The sequence below is a fragment of the Triticum aestivum genome, chromosome 6B (genome assembly GCF_018294505.1).
Source record: "Triticum aestivum cultivar Chinese Spring chromosome 6B, IWGSC CS RefSeq v2.1, whole genome shotgun sequence".
NCBI lineage: Eukaryota > Viridiplantae > Streptophyta > Magnoliopsida > Poales > Poaceae > Triticum > Triticum aestivum.
In genome coordinates, this window is record NC_057810.1 from 438,508,472 (window position 1) to 438,527,156 (window position 18,685).

The 18,685-nt window shown below is 45.0% G+C and overlaps 1 protein-coding gene across 2 annotated transcripts; it reads left to right on the forward strand.

Moving 5' to 3' along the window:
• The first annotated feature begins 2,780 nt into the window (after positions 1-2,780).
• LOC123137368 (uncharacterized) lies at positions 2,781-12,032 on the forward strand. 2 transcript variants are annotated; one of them, XM_044557109.1, is made up of 2 exons: positions 2,781-4,039; positions 11,741-12,032. In XM_044557109.1, the coding sequence occupies exon 1, from the start codon at positions 2,858-2,860 to the stop codon at positions 4,037-4,039; it is 1,182 nt and encodes a 393-aa protein (XP_044413044.1). In that variant the 5' UTR covers positions 2,781-2,857; the 3' UTR covers positions 11,741-12,032. The 2 variants fall into 2 exon arrangements, with proteins under 2 accessions (XP_044413044.1, XP_044413043.1); XM_044557108.1 differs by lacking the exon at positions 11,741-12,032 and adding an exon at positions 11,347-11,729 and having other exon boundaries at positions 2,782-4,039.
• The last annotated feature ends 6,653 nt before the right edge of the window (positions 12,033-18,685 follow it).

Sequence of the window (18,685 nt, forward strand, 5' to 3'; positions counted from 1 at the left end):
CTTGAGTTTATCCCTCTACATCATGTCATCTTGCTTAATGCGTTACTCTGTTCTTATGAATTTGATACTCTAGATGCATGCTGGATAGCGGTCGATGTGTGGAGTAATAGTAGTAGATGCATAATTGTTTCGGTCTACTTGACACGGACGTGATGCCTATATTCATGATCATTGCCTAGATATTCTCATAACTATGCGCTTTTCTATCAATTGCTCGGCAGTAATTTGTTCACCCATCGTAATACATGCTATCTTGAGAGAAGCCACTAGTGAAACCTATGGCCCCTGGGTCTATTTTACATCATATTAGTTTCCCATCAACTTACCAATTTCTATCGCCGTTTATTTTGCAATCTTTACTTTCCAATCTATACAACAAAAATACCAAAAATATTTACTTTACTATCTTTATTAGATCTCACTTTTGCGAGTGGTCGTGAAGGGATTGACAACCCCTTTATCGCGTTGGTTGCAAGGTTCTTGATTGTTTGTGCAGGTACTAGGTGACTTGTGTGTTGTCTCCTACTGGATTGATACCTTGATTCTCAAAACTGAGGGAAATACTTACGCTACTTTGCTGCATCATCCTTTCCTCTTTAAGGGAAAACCAACGCATGCTCAAGAGGTAGCAGACGTCCCCGAGCTGAACGTGTGCAGAACTCGGAGGTGCCGTACGTTCGGTGCTTGATCGGTCGGAGTTAGAAGAAGTTCGACTACATCAACCGCGTTGTCAAACGCTTCCTCTTTCGGTCTACGAGGGTACGTAGACACACTCTTCCCCCCTCGTTGCTATGCATCTCCTAGATAGATCTTGCGTGAGCGTAGATTTTTTTTTTTGAAATTGCATGCTGCGTTTCCCAACATCTTTTGATCAATGATCTAGTCCAGTAGAGGCTACTAGGGACTTGGTATTTGCTTATGTATTCATACATGTATTTAAATTTCCAATCAATACAGTTCTAGCATGAATAATAAACCTTTATCATGATTAAGGAAATATAATAATAACCACTTTATTATTGTCTCCAGGGTGTATTTCCAACACTCCAAAGTACTTATCAATGAAAAAAACTTGCAAATTAGAGTGCCAGACCACCAAGGATAGTAGCAACACACCTTCAAATCAAAGTTACTAGAATGCATCGTTCACACACGAGCATATTTGACATGAACAAGTAAAGGAAAATAGAACTATAGAGATTAATAGTTTACTTGAAAGTAAAGGTCAGAGTATTTACCAGGAAAATGAATCACCGTGTGGAAGATTTGTAGGTTCGCACAGCGTCACATAACCGGTCAGGGAGGAGCCAAGGAGTTGGCGACCGGGTTGCCGCCGACGAGGGGGAGGAATACACGAGCTGATCCTGGAGCTTGAGAGAGAGAGAGAGATAAAGAGAGAGAAGGCGACCAACCGACCGTTGTCGGAGATTCATATCAGACGAACTCCGAACTAATCTTCCTCAGACAGCGCCTCCAGCGACACAACATCCAAGAGCCATCAGAGAGATGGTACAACAACTCCACCCTGCATACTCGCCCAGCTTGGAGAAGGGATCTGGGCCGCAACCGCCGCCGCTGTTGGGGGAGATTTTGTGTGCTGCCGTTGCGTAGGTGATTTGGACTTGGAACGACGAGGACAGCGGGACCAAATTAGCTTCTAGGGAGGGTCCTTTTTACAAATTGTGCGCACAAATTGTTCCACTCCTATCTGGGCCATCAATCTCACATCTGATGGCCCTGATCCATTTTTCCATTTTTCTATCACAAGCCCACATTCTATTGTAGTTGTCCCCCATTCTTTCCCTAAAAAAAACAAAACCCCTCTTATCCATTGCATATTGCTCCCAAAAGAGAACATCAATACAAATTTTAATATGCTCACAAATGGGTCCATTTCAATTTTTTTGTCTAGTAAAATGAATTACTTTCTTTACAGCTTGTCAAGCTATTGACCCTGTACACGTTGCTGCAGATACTAAGTTTTTTTAGTGAATTGTCCTAAACTTCAAGACCCTAAAATTATCCAATCATCCTCAACCTCCCAGATTGGTTCTCCAAAGTACTTATCAATGAAAGAAAAGTTGCAAATTAGAGTACCAAACCACCAAGGATAATAGCAACACACCTTCAAATCAAAGTTACTAAAATGCATCTTTCACACACGAGCATATTTGACATGAACAATTAAAGGAAAATAGAACTACAAAGATGAATAATTTACTTGAAAGTAAAACTCGAAGTATTTTACCAGGAAAATGAATCACCGTGTCGAAGATTTGTAGGTTCGCACGATGTCACATAACCGGTCGGGGAGGAGCCAAGGAGCTGGCGTTGCCGCCGACGAGGGGGGGGGGAGATACACGAGTTGATCCTGAAGCTTGCCGACCGCTGTCGAAGATTCAGATCAGACAAACTCCGATCTGATCTGTCTCAAACATCACCTCCAGCGACACAACAACCAAGAGCCATCGAAGAGATGGTACACCAACTCCACCCTGCATACTCGCCTAGCTTGGAGAAGGGATCTGGGCTGCAGCCGCCGCCGCCGTTGTTGGTGAGATTTTGTGTGCTACGCTCCGTAGGTGATTTGGACTTGGAACGACGAGGACAGCGGGACCAAATTAGCTTGCGGGGAGGGTCTTTTTTACAAATTGTGTGCACAAATTGCTCCACTTCAATTTGGGCCATCAATCTCGCATCTGATGGTACAAATCCATTTTTTTATCACAAGCCCAGGTTCTATTGTAGTTGAAGAAGAAAGAAAACCCCTCTTGTCCATTGCATATTGCTCCAAAAAGAGAACCCCCAAACCCTGCTTTATCAAGGATCCCGTCCCAAGCGGCGGCGGCGCATAGAGATGATGCGCAAGAACAAGGAGCAGAGGAGGGCAGATGGAATCACCGATAGAGGCAGTGATTCGCTGGAGACCATGCGGCCGAACAAGAAGCAGAGGCTGGACGGTGGCAGCGGTAGCGATGAGGAGACCTCGCCCTACCTGGTGATAGGTCATGGGAGCGTGAGCCCTGCCTTCTCCGTGTTCAAGGTGGAACCCTACACCGACGGCGGCGGCGACACCCCGGTGAGCATCCCGCGCCGCCTCGCCCGCCTCAAATGCAAACACAACATGTCTTTCGTCCCTTTGAGATTGAAGGACCGCCGGTGGATCGTCGGCGTCGGCGGCAGCTCAACCGAGAACTACTACGGCCCGGGGACCATCATTTTCGACACCGAGAAGCAGGTGGTGATCCGGGGGCCGGAACCTAAGTCGATCAAGAGCCACCCGATCCTGCTGCCCATCGACCAGAAGATCTACGCCCTTTCCCGAAGCCCCTCAGTGAAGGGACCGCTCGATTACTTGCCCTGGTTCGAGGTCCTCGATCTCTCCCAGGCACAGGAAGTTGACGGCTGTCTAACCAACTGCAAGTGGAGCTCCCTGCAGCGGCCGCCCTTCTTTCCCTGGGAGCTCACCCCACGGCAGTACTTATGTCCACCGAGGGTTGCCGTCAAGTCATACGTCGCCGTGGGCTCCCACATACTGGTTTCTGTGACCGGATGGGTGGGCACGTACGCTTTTGACACGAAGGGCTCGAAGAAGTGGGTGACGGTGGATGACGAGAACAACCTGCCGTTCAGCGATGGTGCCATCCCGCACGGAGGTGGGCTCTTCCTCGGCTTATCAGGCACCACAAAGGCCATCAATGGATACAAGATTAATATCGGCACTAGGTCACTCTCTGTTGTTGAGATTCCTGTGGTGTCCGACTTGGAAGATGAAGAGCTGGTCGGTCGCTCACACAATTTCCTTTCCCTGGGGATTGATAGTGGTTTCTGCTTGGTGACCTGTTGGAGTGTTGACGAATCGCCGTATCCCCCGTATCACCGGGCGCACATCAGGGCGAGGACGTACAGAACAGATGATTTTGTGGAGTCGGAGGGAAAATGCTTAGTCGTCTCCAAGCAGTGGATGCAGGTTTACAAGATCCACGATTTGATCCGGACACTAGATGCGCCATGTCTGGTTGGTGTGGTCTACATATGAGTAAGCCCTTTTCGCATCTGTCTGACTTCATGGATAAATTAGTCTCATCTGATTGCAACTTTATTTGCACCTGTAGATTCTCATGAATTTATTAGAACAAGTGCACATAATTCTGGATTGTCATGATAAATTTGTCACACTTTCTGTTAACTTATTACTCTGGTCATCTTGTTTAACAATATTATTCCCTTCTTACAATACATTAGCAAACTACAGTATGTTATCATCATTGGTTAGTTGGGTCTGGATGCTGGAGTTAGCTGTTAGATAGAAATCCTAATGTTTATCATCATCACTGGTAGTTTTTCGAAGATGCATGAATGGTCCCAAATTGTTCGTGTTTTAGCTCATATCTAGATGTCCATGAAAGGATTGATTTTGGACATGTATTTTGAAGGCAATTAAACTGATAAAAATGCCACAGGAAGGCCATAGCCTCGAAAGTGGCACCAAGTTAACGCACCTTGTGCAATTTAGTAAAAATAATAATCATTGTGTGTACCCTTTTCCGTATTTTCTAAATCCGCCATCTTTAGCTAAAATGGAGCTACAAACACTGGTTACCAGATTCGTGATTTGTGCGGTTCCCTATGAAAATTAGAAATAGACATATCCATGCGGGCTGGGCCAGACCGAATAGGCCCATGAGCTGCTCTCCCATAGGCATCCATCTGCGCATTTGCCCCACTCTTGCAGTCGCTGGAAGATGCGTTACTTCCCAGTGCTCTCGCCCTAGTCCTCTCCTGCAGCCTAAATCGTGATTCCATTTCGATTCTTGAGATCAGCAAATCAGGACCAAACTCTGACCGATCTGTAGGGAAGTGGAACCCCAATCTAGATCGATCAATCTAGATCAGGGTTCAAAGCCCGCTCCAGGGAATCTGGTACTGCAAACCACCATTATTTTGTACCACTTCTCTTGAATTATGTCAAGAGTACTAGCTGCTTATACTCAGCAAATGGCATAGCGTTGCTCCGAATAGTCAGTAATTTGGTCTGTATGGTTGCATTCTCATATAGGAACAATAGCTTGAAATAGGAGCTCACCCATAAATGTGTCCAGTTAGTGACATATGTGATAAGCTTTCAAATACATCAAAATATCATCACTGTAGTTTGGGATGGTTACGTTCACATATAGGAATTCGGATGACGACAAAGCTACTAGTTTAGGTATATCCCAAATTGCTTCTCCTTACCCTTTTATTTTAGTTGGCTCAATCATTGCAGCAGCTCATTTATTGCAAGTAGGCTCGTCGTTATAGGGAAAATTCATGTACTATTAAGGACATACCTACTTACAACCACAACAACCACAACAAATCGTTTAGTCCCAAACAAGTTGGGGTAGGCTAGAGCTGAAACCCATAAGATCTCGAAACCAACTCATGGTTCTGGCACGTGGATAGCTAACTTCCACGCATCTCTGTCCATGGCTAGTTCTTTGGTGATATTCGAGTCCTTCAGATCTCTTTTTACGTATTTCTCTCCCATGTCTGTTTGGTCTACCCCGAGTTCTCTTGACATTATCAAAATGCTTTAACCATCCGCTATGCATTGGAGCTTCTGGAGGCCTACGTTGTATATACCCAAACCATCTCAGATGGTGTTGCACAAGCTTCTCTTCAATTGATGATACCCTTACTCTATCACGTATATCGTTATTCCGGACCCGATCCTTTCTTGTGTGGCCACACATCCATCTCAACATGCGCATCTCTGCTACACCTAACTATTGAACATGTCACCTTTTAGTTGGCCAACACTCAGCTCCATAAAGCATTGTAGGTTGAATGGCCGTCCTATAGAACCCGCCTTTTAGCTTGTGTGACACTCTTTCACAAAGAACGCTAGAAGCTTGGTGCCACTTCATCCATCCGATTTTGTTTCGATGGCTCACATCTTCATCGATATCACTATCCTTTTGCAACATTGACCCCTAATATTAGAAGGTGTACTTTTGAGGTACCAGTTGCCCATCAAGGCTAACTTTCTCCTCGTGCCTAGTAGTACTGGAACCGCACCTCATATACCTAGTTTTAATCCTACTAAGCCTATCATCGACTAACACCACATCATCATCCGCAAAGAGCATACACCTTGGGCTTTTTCCTTCTATATCTCTTGTGACCTCATCCATCACCAAAGCATAAAGATAAGGGCTCAAAGCTGACCCTTGGTGCAGTACTATTTTAACTGGGAAGTCATTAGTGTCAAAATCACTTGTTTGAAAACTTGTCTCAACATTGTTGTACATGGCCTTGATGAGGGTAATGTGCTTTGTTGGGACTTTGTGTTTCTCCAAGTCCCAACACATGACATTCTGCGATATCTTCTCCAAGTTAACGAACACCATATGCGAGTCCTTGTTTTGATCCCTTGTTTCTTCGTAAGTTGTCATACCAAGAATTTGGCTTCCATGGTCGACGTCCCATGCATGAAACCAAACTGATTTTTGGTCACGCCTGTCATTCTTGTTAAGTGGTGCTCAATGACTCCCATAGCTTCATTGTATGGCTCATCACCTTAATTCCAAGGTAATTAGTACAACTTTTAACATCCCCCTTGTTTTTGAAGATTGGTATTGATATACTCCACCTCCATTCTTTTGGCATCTTGTTTGCCCGAAAAAATGAGATTCAAAAGCCTATTCAGCCATACTATCTCTATGTCTTCGAGGCCTCTCCACACCTCAATGGCGATACAACCAGGGCCCATCGTGTTGCCTCTTTTCATCCTTTTTAAAGCCTCCTTGACCTTAAGACTTCTGGATTTGTCGCACAAAGCACTTGCTGGTATCTTCAAAGGAGTCATCCAACTCAATGTTAGAGCTCTCATCCTCTCCATTGAACAGCTTGCCGAAGTACCCCCGCGATCTATGCTTGACCTCATTGTCCTTGTCCTTCACCAGGAGTTGGTCTGCTCCTCCTTGGTGCATTTTACTTGGTTGACATCTCATGTCTTCCTCTCTTGGATTTTGATCATCTTGTAGATGCCCCTTTCGCCTTCCTTCATGTCTTAAGTGCTAGTAGAGGTCATCATACGCCCGACTCCTTGATTCACTCAAAGCTCGCTTTGCGGCTTTCTTTGCCACCTTGTACTTCTCTATGTTGTCTGCACTCTTATCCAAGTGCAGGTGTATGTAACAGTCTTTCTTCTCCCTAATAGCCTTTTGGACATATCGTTCCACCGCCAGGTATCTTTAGTTTTGCTTCTACTTCTCCTGGTCACCCCAAACTACTTTGAAGCCACCTTATGAATGCAAATCGTCATCTTCATCCACATATTATTTGCATCACCTCCTTCCTCCGCCCTCCTTAATAACCCTCAGCTTAAGCGACTAACATGTTCATTACGATGAATTAATTGTTTGATGAACCATGCTAATTTTGTTATTTGTATGACATGCTCCTTAATTTTGTTACAACCAAGCAATCAGATACACTTGTTACAATTTAGCTTCAAATCTAGCTGATCCCCTTAAAATAGATTAGTATCTGGCCGAGTAAAGCATTGTGCAGTATTTTTACTCCACTAACTTTTGCTCAGACCTAGCCGGTCCCCTAAATATAACGGTGTATAATTTTTTTTCCAACTTATGCAATTCTAGTTTACATTGCAACTACATGTTAGCTCACATATAGAAACTAAACATAAATATGAAGGTTCAAGCAAATCATGAATACAAACCGAATTATTTAAATTTAAACACACCGAATGGTTGAAATGTACTCCCTCTGTTTCAAATTACTCGTCGTTGAAATGGATGTATCTAGAACTAAAATACATCTAGATACATCCATCCGTGCGACAAGTAATTCGGAACGGAGGGAGTAGCAAATAACATGTAAAAGCACAACTAGGAAGTGATATGAAGTTGCCAGTGATGCTCAACAAAATCTTGTTGGAGCTGGTTATGAACTTGTCGGTTCTCGATCGTACTATGCGCTTCAAGGAATGCCTGGATCCAATTTGGATCGTACTCTGGCTCAACAGGAGCCCGTTGGTTTTGTATCAAAAGTTCTCAAGCATATTTCTCTCATCTTCGATGATCATGTTATGCAAAATGATGCAATAGTTATGATTTGCCATAGAACCTTGGAGCTCCAGTACTCGGCAGGGCCATGAACAATCGCAAAGCGCTTCTGAAGCACACCGAAGGCTCTCTCCACATCTTTCCTAGCTGCTTCTTGATGTTGGGCAAAGTGAATATTATTGTTACCTTTTGAACGCGGAATTGTTTTGATTAATGTGGCCCATGGGGGATAGATGCCATTCGCAAGGTAGTAACCCATCGTGTAGTTGTGCCCATTGACTGTATAGTTGCAAGGAGATCATCTCTTGAAATCCCCTGAAATAAGCCTAGCAAACAATGGTGATCTCAACGGCATATTCAGGTCATTGTGAGAGCCATATCCAAAAATCCTTCGATGTGATTGCCTCGAGAATGATCGTTGGATTGTTGCAGTGGCCTTTGCACTGACCTTTTCACCCTATAGGACAGTTCTTCCAGGTCCAGTGCATACAGTCAAGTGATCCGAGCATCCCTGGCCATCTTCTTGCTTCACACTTAGCCATTAGCCTCTTGGTGTCTTCCTCGTTGGGTGCCCTCAAGTACTCCGGCCCAAAAACACCAATAACTGCTTTAGTGAACCTCCGAACCGCCTCCAAGATTGTGTCTTCACCAATGCGGACATAGTCGTCAACTGCATCGGCTGAACACCCATATGCCAAAACTCGAATAGACGCAATGCACTTCATCAGAGGGCTTGCACTTATCTCTCCGCATGCATTCCTTCTAAGCTTCAAATCATCATACTTCTCAACGGCTTTTGCAATGGTGAGCAGAAGACTTGCGTGCATCCGAAAGAGTCAACAAAGTACTTCTCCGGATAGGTCTGACTTGAATCAAAGTAATCTCTCATGATCTTCTCATGGCCCTCCGCTCTATCATGGTTGAGTTGTATGCGGCCAAACTGCGATCCTCTCCTCGGCCGCCGAACATCATCATTGAAAATCATGCCAAGAACAGTTTCAAAGTCTTCATTGTCTTCTTCCTCTTTGGATGGCAACGAGTCCTCGAAGATCCTCTCCCTCAACCTCTTCATATTCAATCCAAACGGCTCAGTTCAATTCGATTGTACAAAAAAAAAACAAAAAAAAAACTCACTTGGGCAAATCGTCGAACACTTGCAAGGCGGCGGCGGTGTACCGGCCGGCCGACAATGTTTAGGCCAAACCAGCGGACGTCGGAATGACTTGCAACGGTGCGTAAGCACGGTCAGATGCGGCGGCTGCCAACAAGAAAGAAGATTCGAGAGCAATCCGACGAATCAGTTAAGGCGACGACGGCGGCGTTTCACCTTGATTCCGGTGAAGGGCTCAGACTCGGGCAGAAGGGCGGCGAGGTCCAAGGGAGACTACAAGGTAGCGGCATGAGTGGCGAACGGTGGCTGGGAGGTCCGCTGGCGAAGCGGCAGTGGGGTTTGGGGAGGTGAGAGGTCAGAAATGTTACTCCTGCAATCACGACTGAGCACATTTAGGCATCGGATAGGAGGCAGAGTAAATTTTTTACTCCACTATTCGGTTTAGGGGATCGTCTAGGTGCCGGCTTGATGAATATCAACTATAGTTTAGGGGATCGGCTAGAGTTGCTCTAAGTTCCTAGTCTATTTATATTTTTCTAGCTTTGAATCTCACTGCTTTACTAATTAGCCATGGTATATTTTTTTAACAAAGACACCCAAAAGAGTGTCTTATATTTGATATTCATCAAGGAAAACAGTAGTCGGTACAAAGAAAAAGACAATATGACACAATATGTCCATTGGAAAATAAAATTACACCGAAAGGCTTCCTGGCCAACATATTCCGTTGATTGTTTGCCCCCCTGGAGCTTGAAGATTACAAAGGCAGCAAGGGAATGGGACACCTACACACATCATCGCAATACAAGTCTTTGAAGACCGCAATAACCACTTGCCACTAGCAACGAGATCTATAAAGCACTAAAAGAACATCAGGTGGGGGATCACCCCAAGTAACTCATGCTTGCAGTTCACCACCAATCTAGAGGGTTGGAGAAACCATACGTTGCCGCAGAACGAATATAAAATAAGAGGTTAAAGTCGCCACATGAAAAGCCAGCCAACTGATTCCCCTGAACGACACACCAACTGCCACAATTCGTAGCAAACTATCAGGTTGGTAGAACTTACCCTCACTAGATCATACTTCATCGAGGCCAGGCGGATGGAGATACCTTATTCCAATGCACCATCATCGCCACCATCTTGTTGATGCCACTAAGGAACCAAAACCTACTAGGAAACTAGGACCAGAAATAACTAAGAACTACGAAGTGGAAGAATCCCCACACCCTGGCCGCCGGCGTGATCGCTAGAAGGGAGATCGCTAGAAGGGAGAGACGAGGGGGACCGAGGCAGCAATGTGCAGGAGTCTATTTAACCCCCAGTTAGTAGTTACAATAGGCAGGCAAACACACAGCTTGTCAAAATATATACTTCGAAAGCATTTTTCTGAAAATGTTGTAAAACAAGTTCATACGTCAATAATTTATATTACATTACATAAGCTAACAGTAAAATATATTTTTAAAATGGTCATCGTGTATTTAGAAAAATGTTCATATATACACCATAGTCATATTTATAAATGAAAATAAAAATAAGATACAAAGAAAATAAATAAAAAGAAAAAAGGAAAAACCAGAGAACAATAAAAACAACCGAAAAGCGAAAACCCACCCTAAACCAAAAGAAACAAGAAAAACCAAATAAAAACAGGGGGAACGGGCAATGGGTCTGGCCCGTCGAAGGGAGCGGCAAAGAGGAGTCACTCACATGGGCCACGCTTACGTTTTGAGCGGCAAATAGGAGTCACTCGCTGTCCTTGAAGCCTCGCCGGCCGACCCCGAGCTGCGTCCCCGCCATGAACTCCGTGTCCGCTCGCCGACCACGTCCACGAGCTCCGCTATGACTAAGGTGCAACTTTGATACTATGTTATGCACCACAGAGATTGGAAAGCAAGACGAGGCCTTCTTGGATGTGTCTTATGTATGGCAGTCTGCTGTTGACTGTGTGTTTTGGGCATTCCCCAGTTCTTGGTTGTGTGTAATTGCACTTGAAGAGACCTGAGCTTATAAGTAGATTATGCATATAACCTACTGATGCTCCTGCAAAGGATTCAGAGTCCCTGAGTATTTATTAGCTCTATTTTAAAAAGAATCGTTTGTTCTCCTATGGGCTCTAATATCTTTTTTTTTTAATTCATATTCTCCTCCCAGGATGTACATTGAGAAAATGACATTGATGTCATGACCATGGTGGTATAATTGGATGGATGAGAGGAAATGTGCCCAGAGAATTGGAAAATCAAAACATTTGAAAAGACAGTGTTTACTTACATTTCAGTGAATCGGGTTTCTTTGTGTTTGTGCAACAACGATTTAATATGGCTATCTTACTCTTATGCGTGTTCTGGTTCCATTTTGTGTATCAAGTAGTGCTCTTCGGAAGCATCATTGGTGTTGTTTGGAAGCGTTGTTACTGTTGTTCTTTGAAAGCATCAGTGTATTGTCTATGTAGCCAAAATTTCGCCGCTACTTGTTTCTGTCACTTTGTATTTGTAGCCGTTCAGTTCTAAACATGGTAGATCTTCCTTGTGTTACGATTATGCAGGTACTAAGCCTGACCTGGGAGGTTCGTATATGGAGATCCTTTAAGTGTGTTTGTGATTCTCAATCTGTCTCCAGTGTTGAGCTTGGGAGCCTCTGGTGTCTTTGGGAGCTGCAAACAGGCTTTTCTGATCGTGTATTATATATTTGTGCTGAATATCTCATATGCACACAGCGCTTAATCGAACTTCAGACTTAGAAAGGAGTTTTTTGTCGTTTATTTCTAATTTCCTTTTCCTTGTTTTCACCATGCTATCTGTAACAATTCCATGTATGTCTCTTGGCTTGTGAAAACTTAACATACAGTTTCCTTGTTTGAGTAATAGACTAAATTCTGATAATTGTGTAAAAGAAAAGGGAAATTAACTAAAACTTCATTATATTTCATAACATATACAATGCATTGCTGTTTGATTTTGTTGGAACAAATATGACTACTTAAATTCAAGTGAACCTTTTTAACGATGTAATTTGAAAAGTTTATCCTGATGCTTTTGATCAAATCTAAGGCGTATGTGCTAAACAGGCAACACTGATATTATGAGTAAAATCCAAGTTCGCTAGAAAGAAACACCTGCAATAAAGGACAAGCTGCATAAAGGTGGAGAGGATTGGGGAGAAGCCAAGAGCAACTCTAGCAGATTCCCTAAAGTTGTGGCATTTAAAACTCTTCTACATCGCTTATAACTTTTCTAAAGGTGCAAAGGAAACGAGCAAACGTGGAGTTTCAAATCTGATAATTTTCACTCTTGTATTTCTTTTATATTTTTATTGCGGGAATTGTATTTCTTTTATACGGGTGTGCATATAAACTCTATTTCAACTCCAACTTTGCATCAATGTAAATCAAAATTTCTCATTTTGACACCACATAATTTAACGACACTTTCGACCAATAAGTTCAAATTTAGCAATCGGCCATTGCGATACCCAGTCATGTTGGGGATATACCCCACGGTATGACCTGACCGGAGGTATAACCCGGCCGCTACTTGGCGGCTCATGATAACCCGACCATTAGGCTGTACAGGCGACAAGCCCCAAGATACAAATGACGGCTCATGAGAAGGCCGGCTCGTGACAGGAGTCCGATGGGCTGGCTCATATTGGCGGCTTAACGATGTCCTGGTCGATGGGCCGAAGAGAGTGGCAAGGCCCGGAAGGCGACTTACAAAAGTCCAGCTTATGAGGGATAATCATTGGGCCGGCTTGTCCAAGAAGAGGAAAGTTCCTGACAAGGAAGCAAGATCTAGACTAGGATTCGACTTCTAATAGACTAGTCCTAATCCTACCTACTAGGCCTCTACATGTAAGCCGGCCCCTTCAACTTATATAAGGAGAGACAAGGCACCCCAAGGGGGACAATTTTTAGACACACAGACAAGTCTTAGACAAGATCAAAGTAGATGCCCTCGAGATGAAAGGTAGCGAAATAGCACCCTTGTAATCGAGATCATCACCATCATCAATATCAATCAACTAGGATGTAGGCCTTTACCTCCACAGTGAGGGGCCGAATCTGGGTAAACTCGCATCTCTCGATTCTGACCAACCACATTCAAGAAATCACCTAGCATCAATGACCTCACGACTAAGTCCTTTTTTTCGAGGACATCTACCGTGACAAAACCATGACAGTTGGCGCTCACCGTGGGGCCAGCACACGATGGTGTTGTGTTCTTGGCGGGAGCTCTTCAGGGATCGAGAACATCGCGATTGGTTGGACGAAGAAGAGCCGGCACAGAACAATCGCCCACAACAACCCGTCAGGGAACAACCTTGTGACGGAAGAGCAACGTGCGCCGTGGATTCAGATTTCGGTGGGTCCAATCTTCATCAACTATAGTGGCAACTTCATCGTCGCATCAAACTCCATGACTCAGACTGAAGATAACTTCACCAGCGCATGCGCGGGGGCTCGTCATGTCCTACGCTCTCAAAAAATAATATTTACAAGATTGACATCTATCAGCAGATGTCTCGGCATTATTATCTTCAAAGTTGTGCGATCACGGCTTGCGTGTCACCGGCGAGATCATGTGTGGTCTGAGTCACACGCGCATTGGATTCCATCTGGACTCGGAGTTCTAAATCGTCACGAAGTTATATGGAGTTAATTAATAGTAATATCCTCTGACAGCTGCACAAGGAAATAGTTTAAAGTAACTAGCAAAAAGGTCCGTGCGTTGTAACGGGAGAAAAAAATACACATGCTCTTAATTTATAAAAAATGTTCTACAATCTTAGAATTTGTAGCTACGGCCCAAACAAAGATGGTCTGCCTACAAAAGCGCAATTCAAGATTCCACATGTATTCTATTGCACACGGCTTGCATATAGATTTAATCAGTACAAAGAAACGGGCAAGTGATCATGCATTTATTCATGTCAGGTGTGAAAATGGGGTATTGTTACGCCTGTAAAGGAAAACAACAAAAACAAACGATGACACATTAGCACACTACGGAGACATATGTGCATATAGGGCGATTTCTATTCCGGGTTTAATGTTAGAAAAATCAGAAGGTTTTCTATAAAATAGCATGACAGATTAAGAATATCTACTTCTTTTATAGTAGGTATGGATACTTGTTACGTGTTGCGATGGAATCAAGAATAAGCACAGAGGTCAACAACCCACTAGTTGGATCAAGTCCCAAAGAAAAAAAAGGAGAAAGACTAGCACGACCGGCCGTCCGATCCTGAAGTACGGATATCTCTTATTTAATTAATGCATCTATATACTTGGTAAAGGGTGAAAGGCTGGCCTTTTGCCTGGTGTTTTGTTCCACTCTTGCCGTCCTAGTGTCCGTCATACCAGTGTTATGTTCCTTGATTTTGCGTCCCTAACATGGTGAGGGTTTATGGGCCCCTCTTGACAGTTTACTTTGAATAAAACTCTTCTAGCAAGTCCCAACATTGGTTTTACATTTGCCATAATAATATTGAACTAAATAATTAATTGGCATAGGGCGTCATGAACCGGAGGATTCTTTTCTACATACATGGGGGGCCAGTGCGGATGGTGTTGGTCCCAAACTAGAGCATCGTGCGGGACCGCCTCTTGGCAACTTGGTGTATCTGGTACCTGTACGCTTAGCTCATCCGGACGTGGCCTGAGACGAGACATGCGGCTACTATCAGGGTGTCGGCACGCCGGGAGGTCTTGCTGGACTTGTTTTACCATTGTCGAAATGTCTTGTGCACCGGGATTCTGAGTCTAATCGGAGGGTCCCGCGCTGGAGGATTGTCTCCGCGGATCATGAGCTTGTCATGGGCTAAGTTGGGACACCCCTGCAGGGTTTAAAATTTTGAGAGCCATGCCCACGGTTATGTGGCAGATGGGAATTTGTTAATATTCGGTTGTAGTGAACTTGAAGTAAACTCAATTAAGATACACCAACCGTGTACGTAACCGTGATTGTCTCTTTTCGGGGAAGTTCAAGAGGAGAACATGGTTGGGTTATGTTTGAACATAAGTAGTTCAGGATCACTTATTGATCATTACCAGTTTGCGACCATTTGCGTAGTTTCTCATCTTATTCTTATACTCGTAAGTTAGCCACCATACTTGCTTAGTCGCTTGCTGCAACCTCACCACTTATCTTTTCCATACCCATTAAGTCTTGATACCCATGGTAATGGGATTGCTGAGTCCTCGTGGCTCACATATTACTACAACAACAGTTGCAGGTACAGGTAATGCGATGATCATGACGTGAGAGCGATGTTCATTTGTTTTGGAGTTCTTCGTCTTCTCCATCGATCTTGGGTTAGGTTCCTGGTCGGCATGCTGGGCTAGCAGGGTGGATGTCGTTTGAGTTTCTGTTTGTGTTTCATTCGTAGTCGGATGTTGTTCTCAGGTATGATGTTTGATGTATTCTTGTGGCATTTGTATGCCCTTTGTATGTATCCCCGGCTATTATGTAATGGTACGATGTAATGATATCCACCTTGCAAAAAAGCGTCTCCAATATGCGCTTCTATCCTTGGTGGGACCGTCGAGTTCCTTTAGGATAGGGTCGCATATTGGGCGTGACATATTGGCTCCTACATATTCTACTAAGATCTTTATCGGTCAAACCGTAATGAAAACATACACAATTCCCTTTGTTCGTCGGTATGTTACTTGCCCGAGATTCGATCATCAATATCTCTATACCTAGTTCAATCTTGTTACCGGCAAGTCTCTTTACTCGTTCCGTAATACATCATCCCATGACTAACTCATTAGTCATTTGCTTGCAAGGCTTATTATGATGTGAATTACCGAGAGGGCCCAGAGATACCTCTCCAATACTCGGAGTGACAAATCCTAATCTCGATCTATGCCAACTCAACAAACACCTTCTGAGATACCTGTATAGAATCTTTATAATCACCCAGTTACGTTGTGACGTTTGATAGCACACAAGGTATTCCTCCGGTATCTGGGAGTTGCATAATCTCATAGTCAAAGGAATATGTATTTGACATGAAGAAAGCAATAGCAATAAAACTGAACGATCATAATGCTAAGCTAATGAATGGGCTTTGTCCATCACATCATTCTCCTAATGATGTGATCCCATTATCAAATGACAACTCATGTCCATGGTTAGGAAACCTTAACCATCTTTCATCAACGAGCTGGTCAAGTAGAGGCTCACTAGGGAAATAGTGTTTGTCTATGTATTCACATATGTATTTAGGTTTCTGATCAATACAATTCTAGCATGAATAATAAAAATTTATCATGAATAAGGAAATATAAAATAACAACTTTATTATTGTCTCTAGGGCATATTTCCTTTAAATTTAACAGGCGCAATGGACCAGACTTCGACGAACCCGCGCCCACTGATGGCGGGTACTTACCCTTCGAGGTTGGGTGCTCTGCCTTCACTCGCGAGCTGCGGCAAGTCCGCTGGCCATCTGCCCGTGTCTTCAAGCCTGAGCTACCAGAAAAGTACAATGGAAAGCCGAACCCGATAGAGTTCTTGAGCATTTACAATGGAAAGCCAAACATCCGTGTAACCGCGAGGGTCGGCTCTGATACCAACTTGTAACGTCCCGGACAAACCCGCCGGTGGTCGTTACTCCTGGCAGGATTTAGACTGGCTGAGGGAGTCCTAGACTAGGGGGTGTCCGGATAGCCGAACTATCATCTTTGGCCGGACTCCAAGACTATGAAGATACAAGATTGAAGACTTTGTCCCGTGTCCGGGTAGGACTTTCCTTGGCGTGGAAGGCAAGCTTGGCGATACGGATATGTAGATCTCCTACCATTGTAACCGACTCTGTGTAACCCTAGGCTTCTCCGGTGTCTATATAAACCGGAGGGTTTTAGTCCGTAGGACGAACAACAATCATACCATAGGCTAGCTTCTAGGGTTTAGCCTCCTTGATCTCGTGGTAGATCTACTCTTGTACTACCCATATCATCAATATTAATCAAGCAGGAGTAGGGTTTTACCTCCACCGAGAGGGCCCGAACCTGGGTAAAAACATCGTGTCCCTTGTCTCCTGTTACCATCCGCCTAGACGCACAGTTCAGGACCCCCTACCCGAGATCCGCCGGTTTTGACACCGACATTGGTGCTTTCATTGAGAGTTCCTCTGTGTCGTCACCTATAGGCCCGATGGCTCCTTCGATCATCAACAACAACGCGGTCCAGGGTGAGACTTTTCTCCCTGGACAGATCTTCGTATTCGGCGGCTTTGCACTGCGGGCCAATTCACTTGGCCATATGGAGCAGATCGAAAGCTACGCCCCTGGCCATTAGGTCAGATTTGGAAGTTTGAACTATATGGCCACATCCGCGGAGACTTGATCTTCGACGGATTCGAGCCACAGCCGAGCGCGCCGCACTGTCACGATGGGCATGATTTAGCTCTGCTGCCGGACAGTGCCCTGGAGGCCGCACAAGAGTCCGCTCCGACCCTTAGCTCGGAGCCGACTGCGCCGATCGAGGATGGGTGGCTGGACACCGCCTCGGGGGCTGCTACCTCTACGGCGATAGAGCCGAATACCGACCCTGTCCCTTGTGAAGCTCGTGACTCCAAGGTGCTGGACTCCTCTCCGAACCCCGAACCTTTCGCGCCCCTGCCAATCGAATCCGATTGGGCGCCGATCATGGAGTTCACCGCTGCGGACATCTTTCAGCACTCGCCTTTTGGCGACATCCTGAATTCGCTAAAGTGTCTCTCTTTATCAGGAGAGCCCTGGCCGGATTATGGTCAGAACGGTTGGGATGCGGACGACAAATAAATTCAAAGCCCACCCACCACCCACTTCGTAGCCACTGTCGATGACTTAACCGACATGCTAGACTTCGACTCCGAAGACATCGACGGTATGGACGAGGATGCTGGAGACGACCAAGAACCAGCGCCTACAGGGCACTGGAAGGCCACCTCGTCATACGACATATACATGGTGGACATCCCAAAGGATGGGAATGGCGATGGAACAGCAGAGGACGACCCCTCCAAGAAACAGCCTAAGCGCCGGCGTCAGCGGCGCCGCTCTAAATCCCGCCACAGCAAAAATGGAGATTCCGGCACTGGAGACAATAACACCCCGGACAGTGCCGAAGACAACCCCCTCCAGCAAGATTCAGCACAGGAGGATGGAGAAGCCAGCCCTCATGAGAGAGCGGCAGACAGAGAGGTAGAGGACGATAATTATATGCCTCCCTCCGGAGACGAGGCAAGCCTCGACGACGACGAATTTGTCGTGCCTGAGGATCCCGTCGAACAAGAGCGTTCCAAATGCAGGCTTATGGCCACGGCAAGCAGCCTCAAGAAAAAGCAGCAACATCTTAGAGCTGACCAAGACTTGCTAGCCGACAGATGGACTGAAGTCCTTGCGGCCGAAGAGTATGAACTCGAACGCCCCTCCAAAAGCTACCCCAAACGCAAGATGCTACCCCGATTAGAGGAGGAAGCACATAAACATACATCACCA

What these genes read in the sequence shown, in the direction of transcription:
- LOC123137368 (XM_044557109.1), top strand. Translation starts at nt 2,858, where the DNA reads ATGATGCGCAAGAACAAGGAGCAGAGGAGGGCAGATGGAATCACCGAT.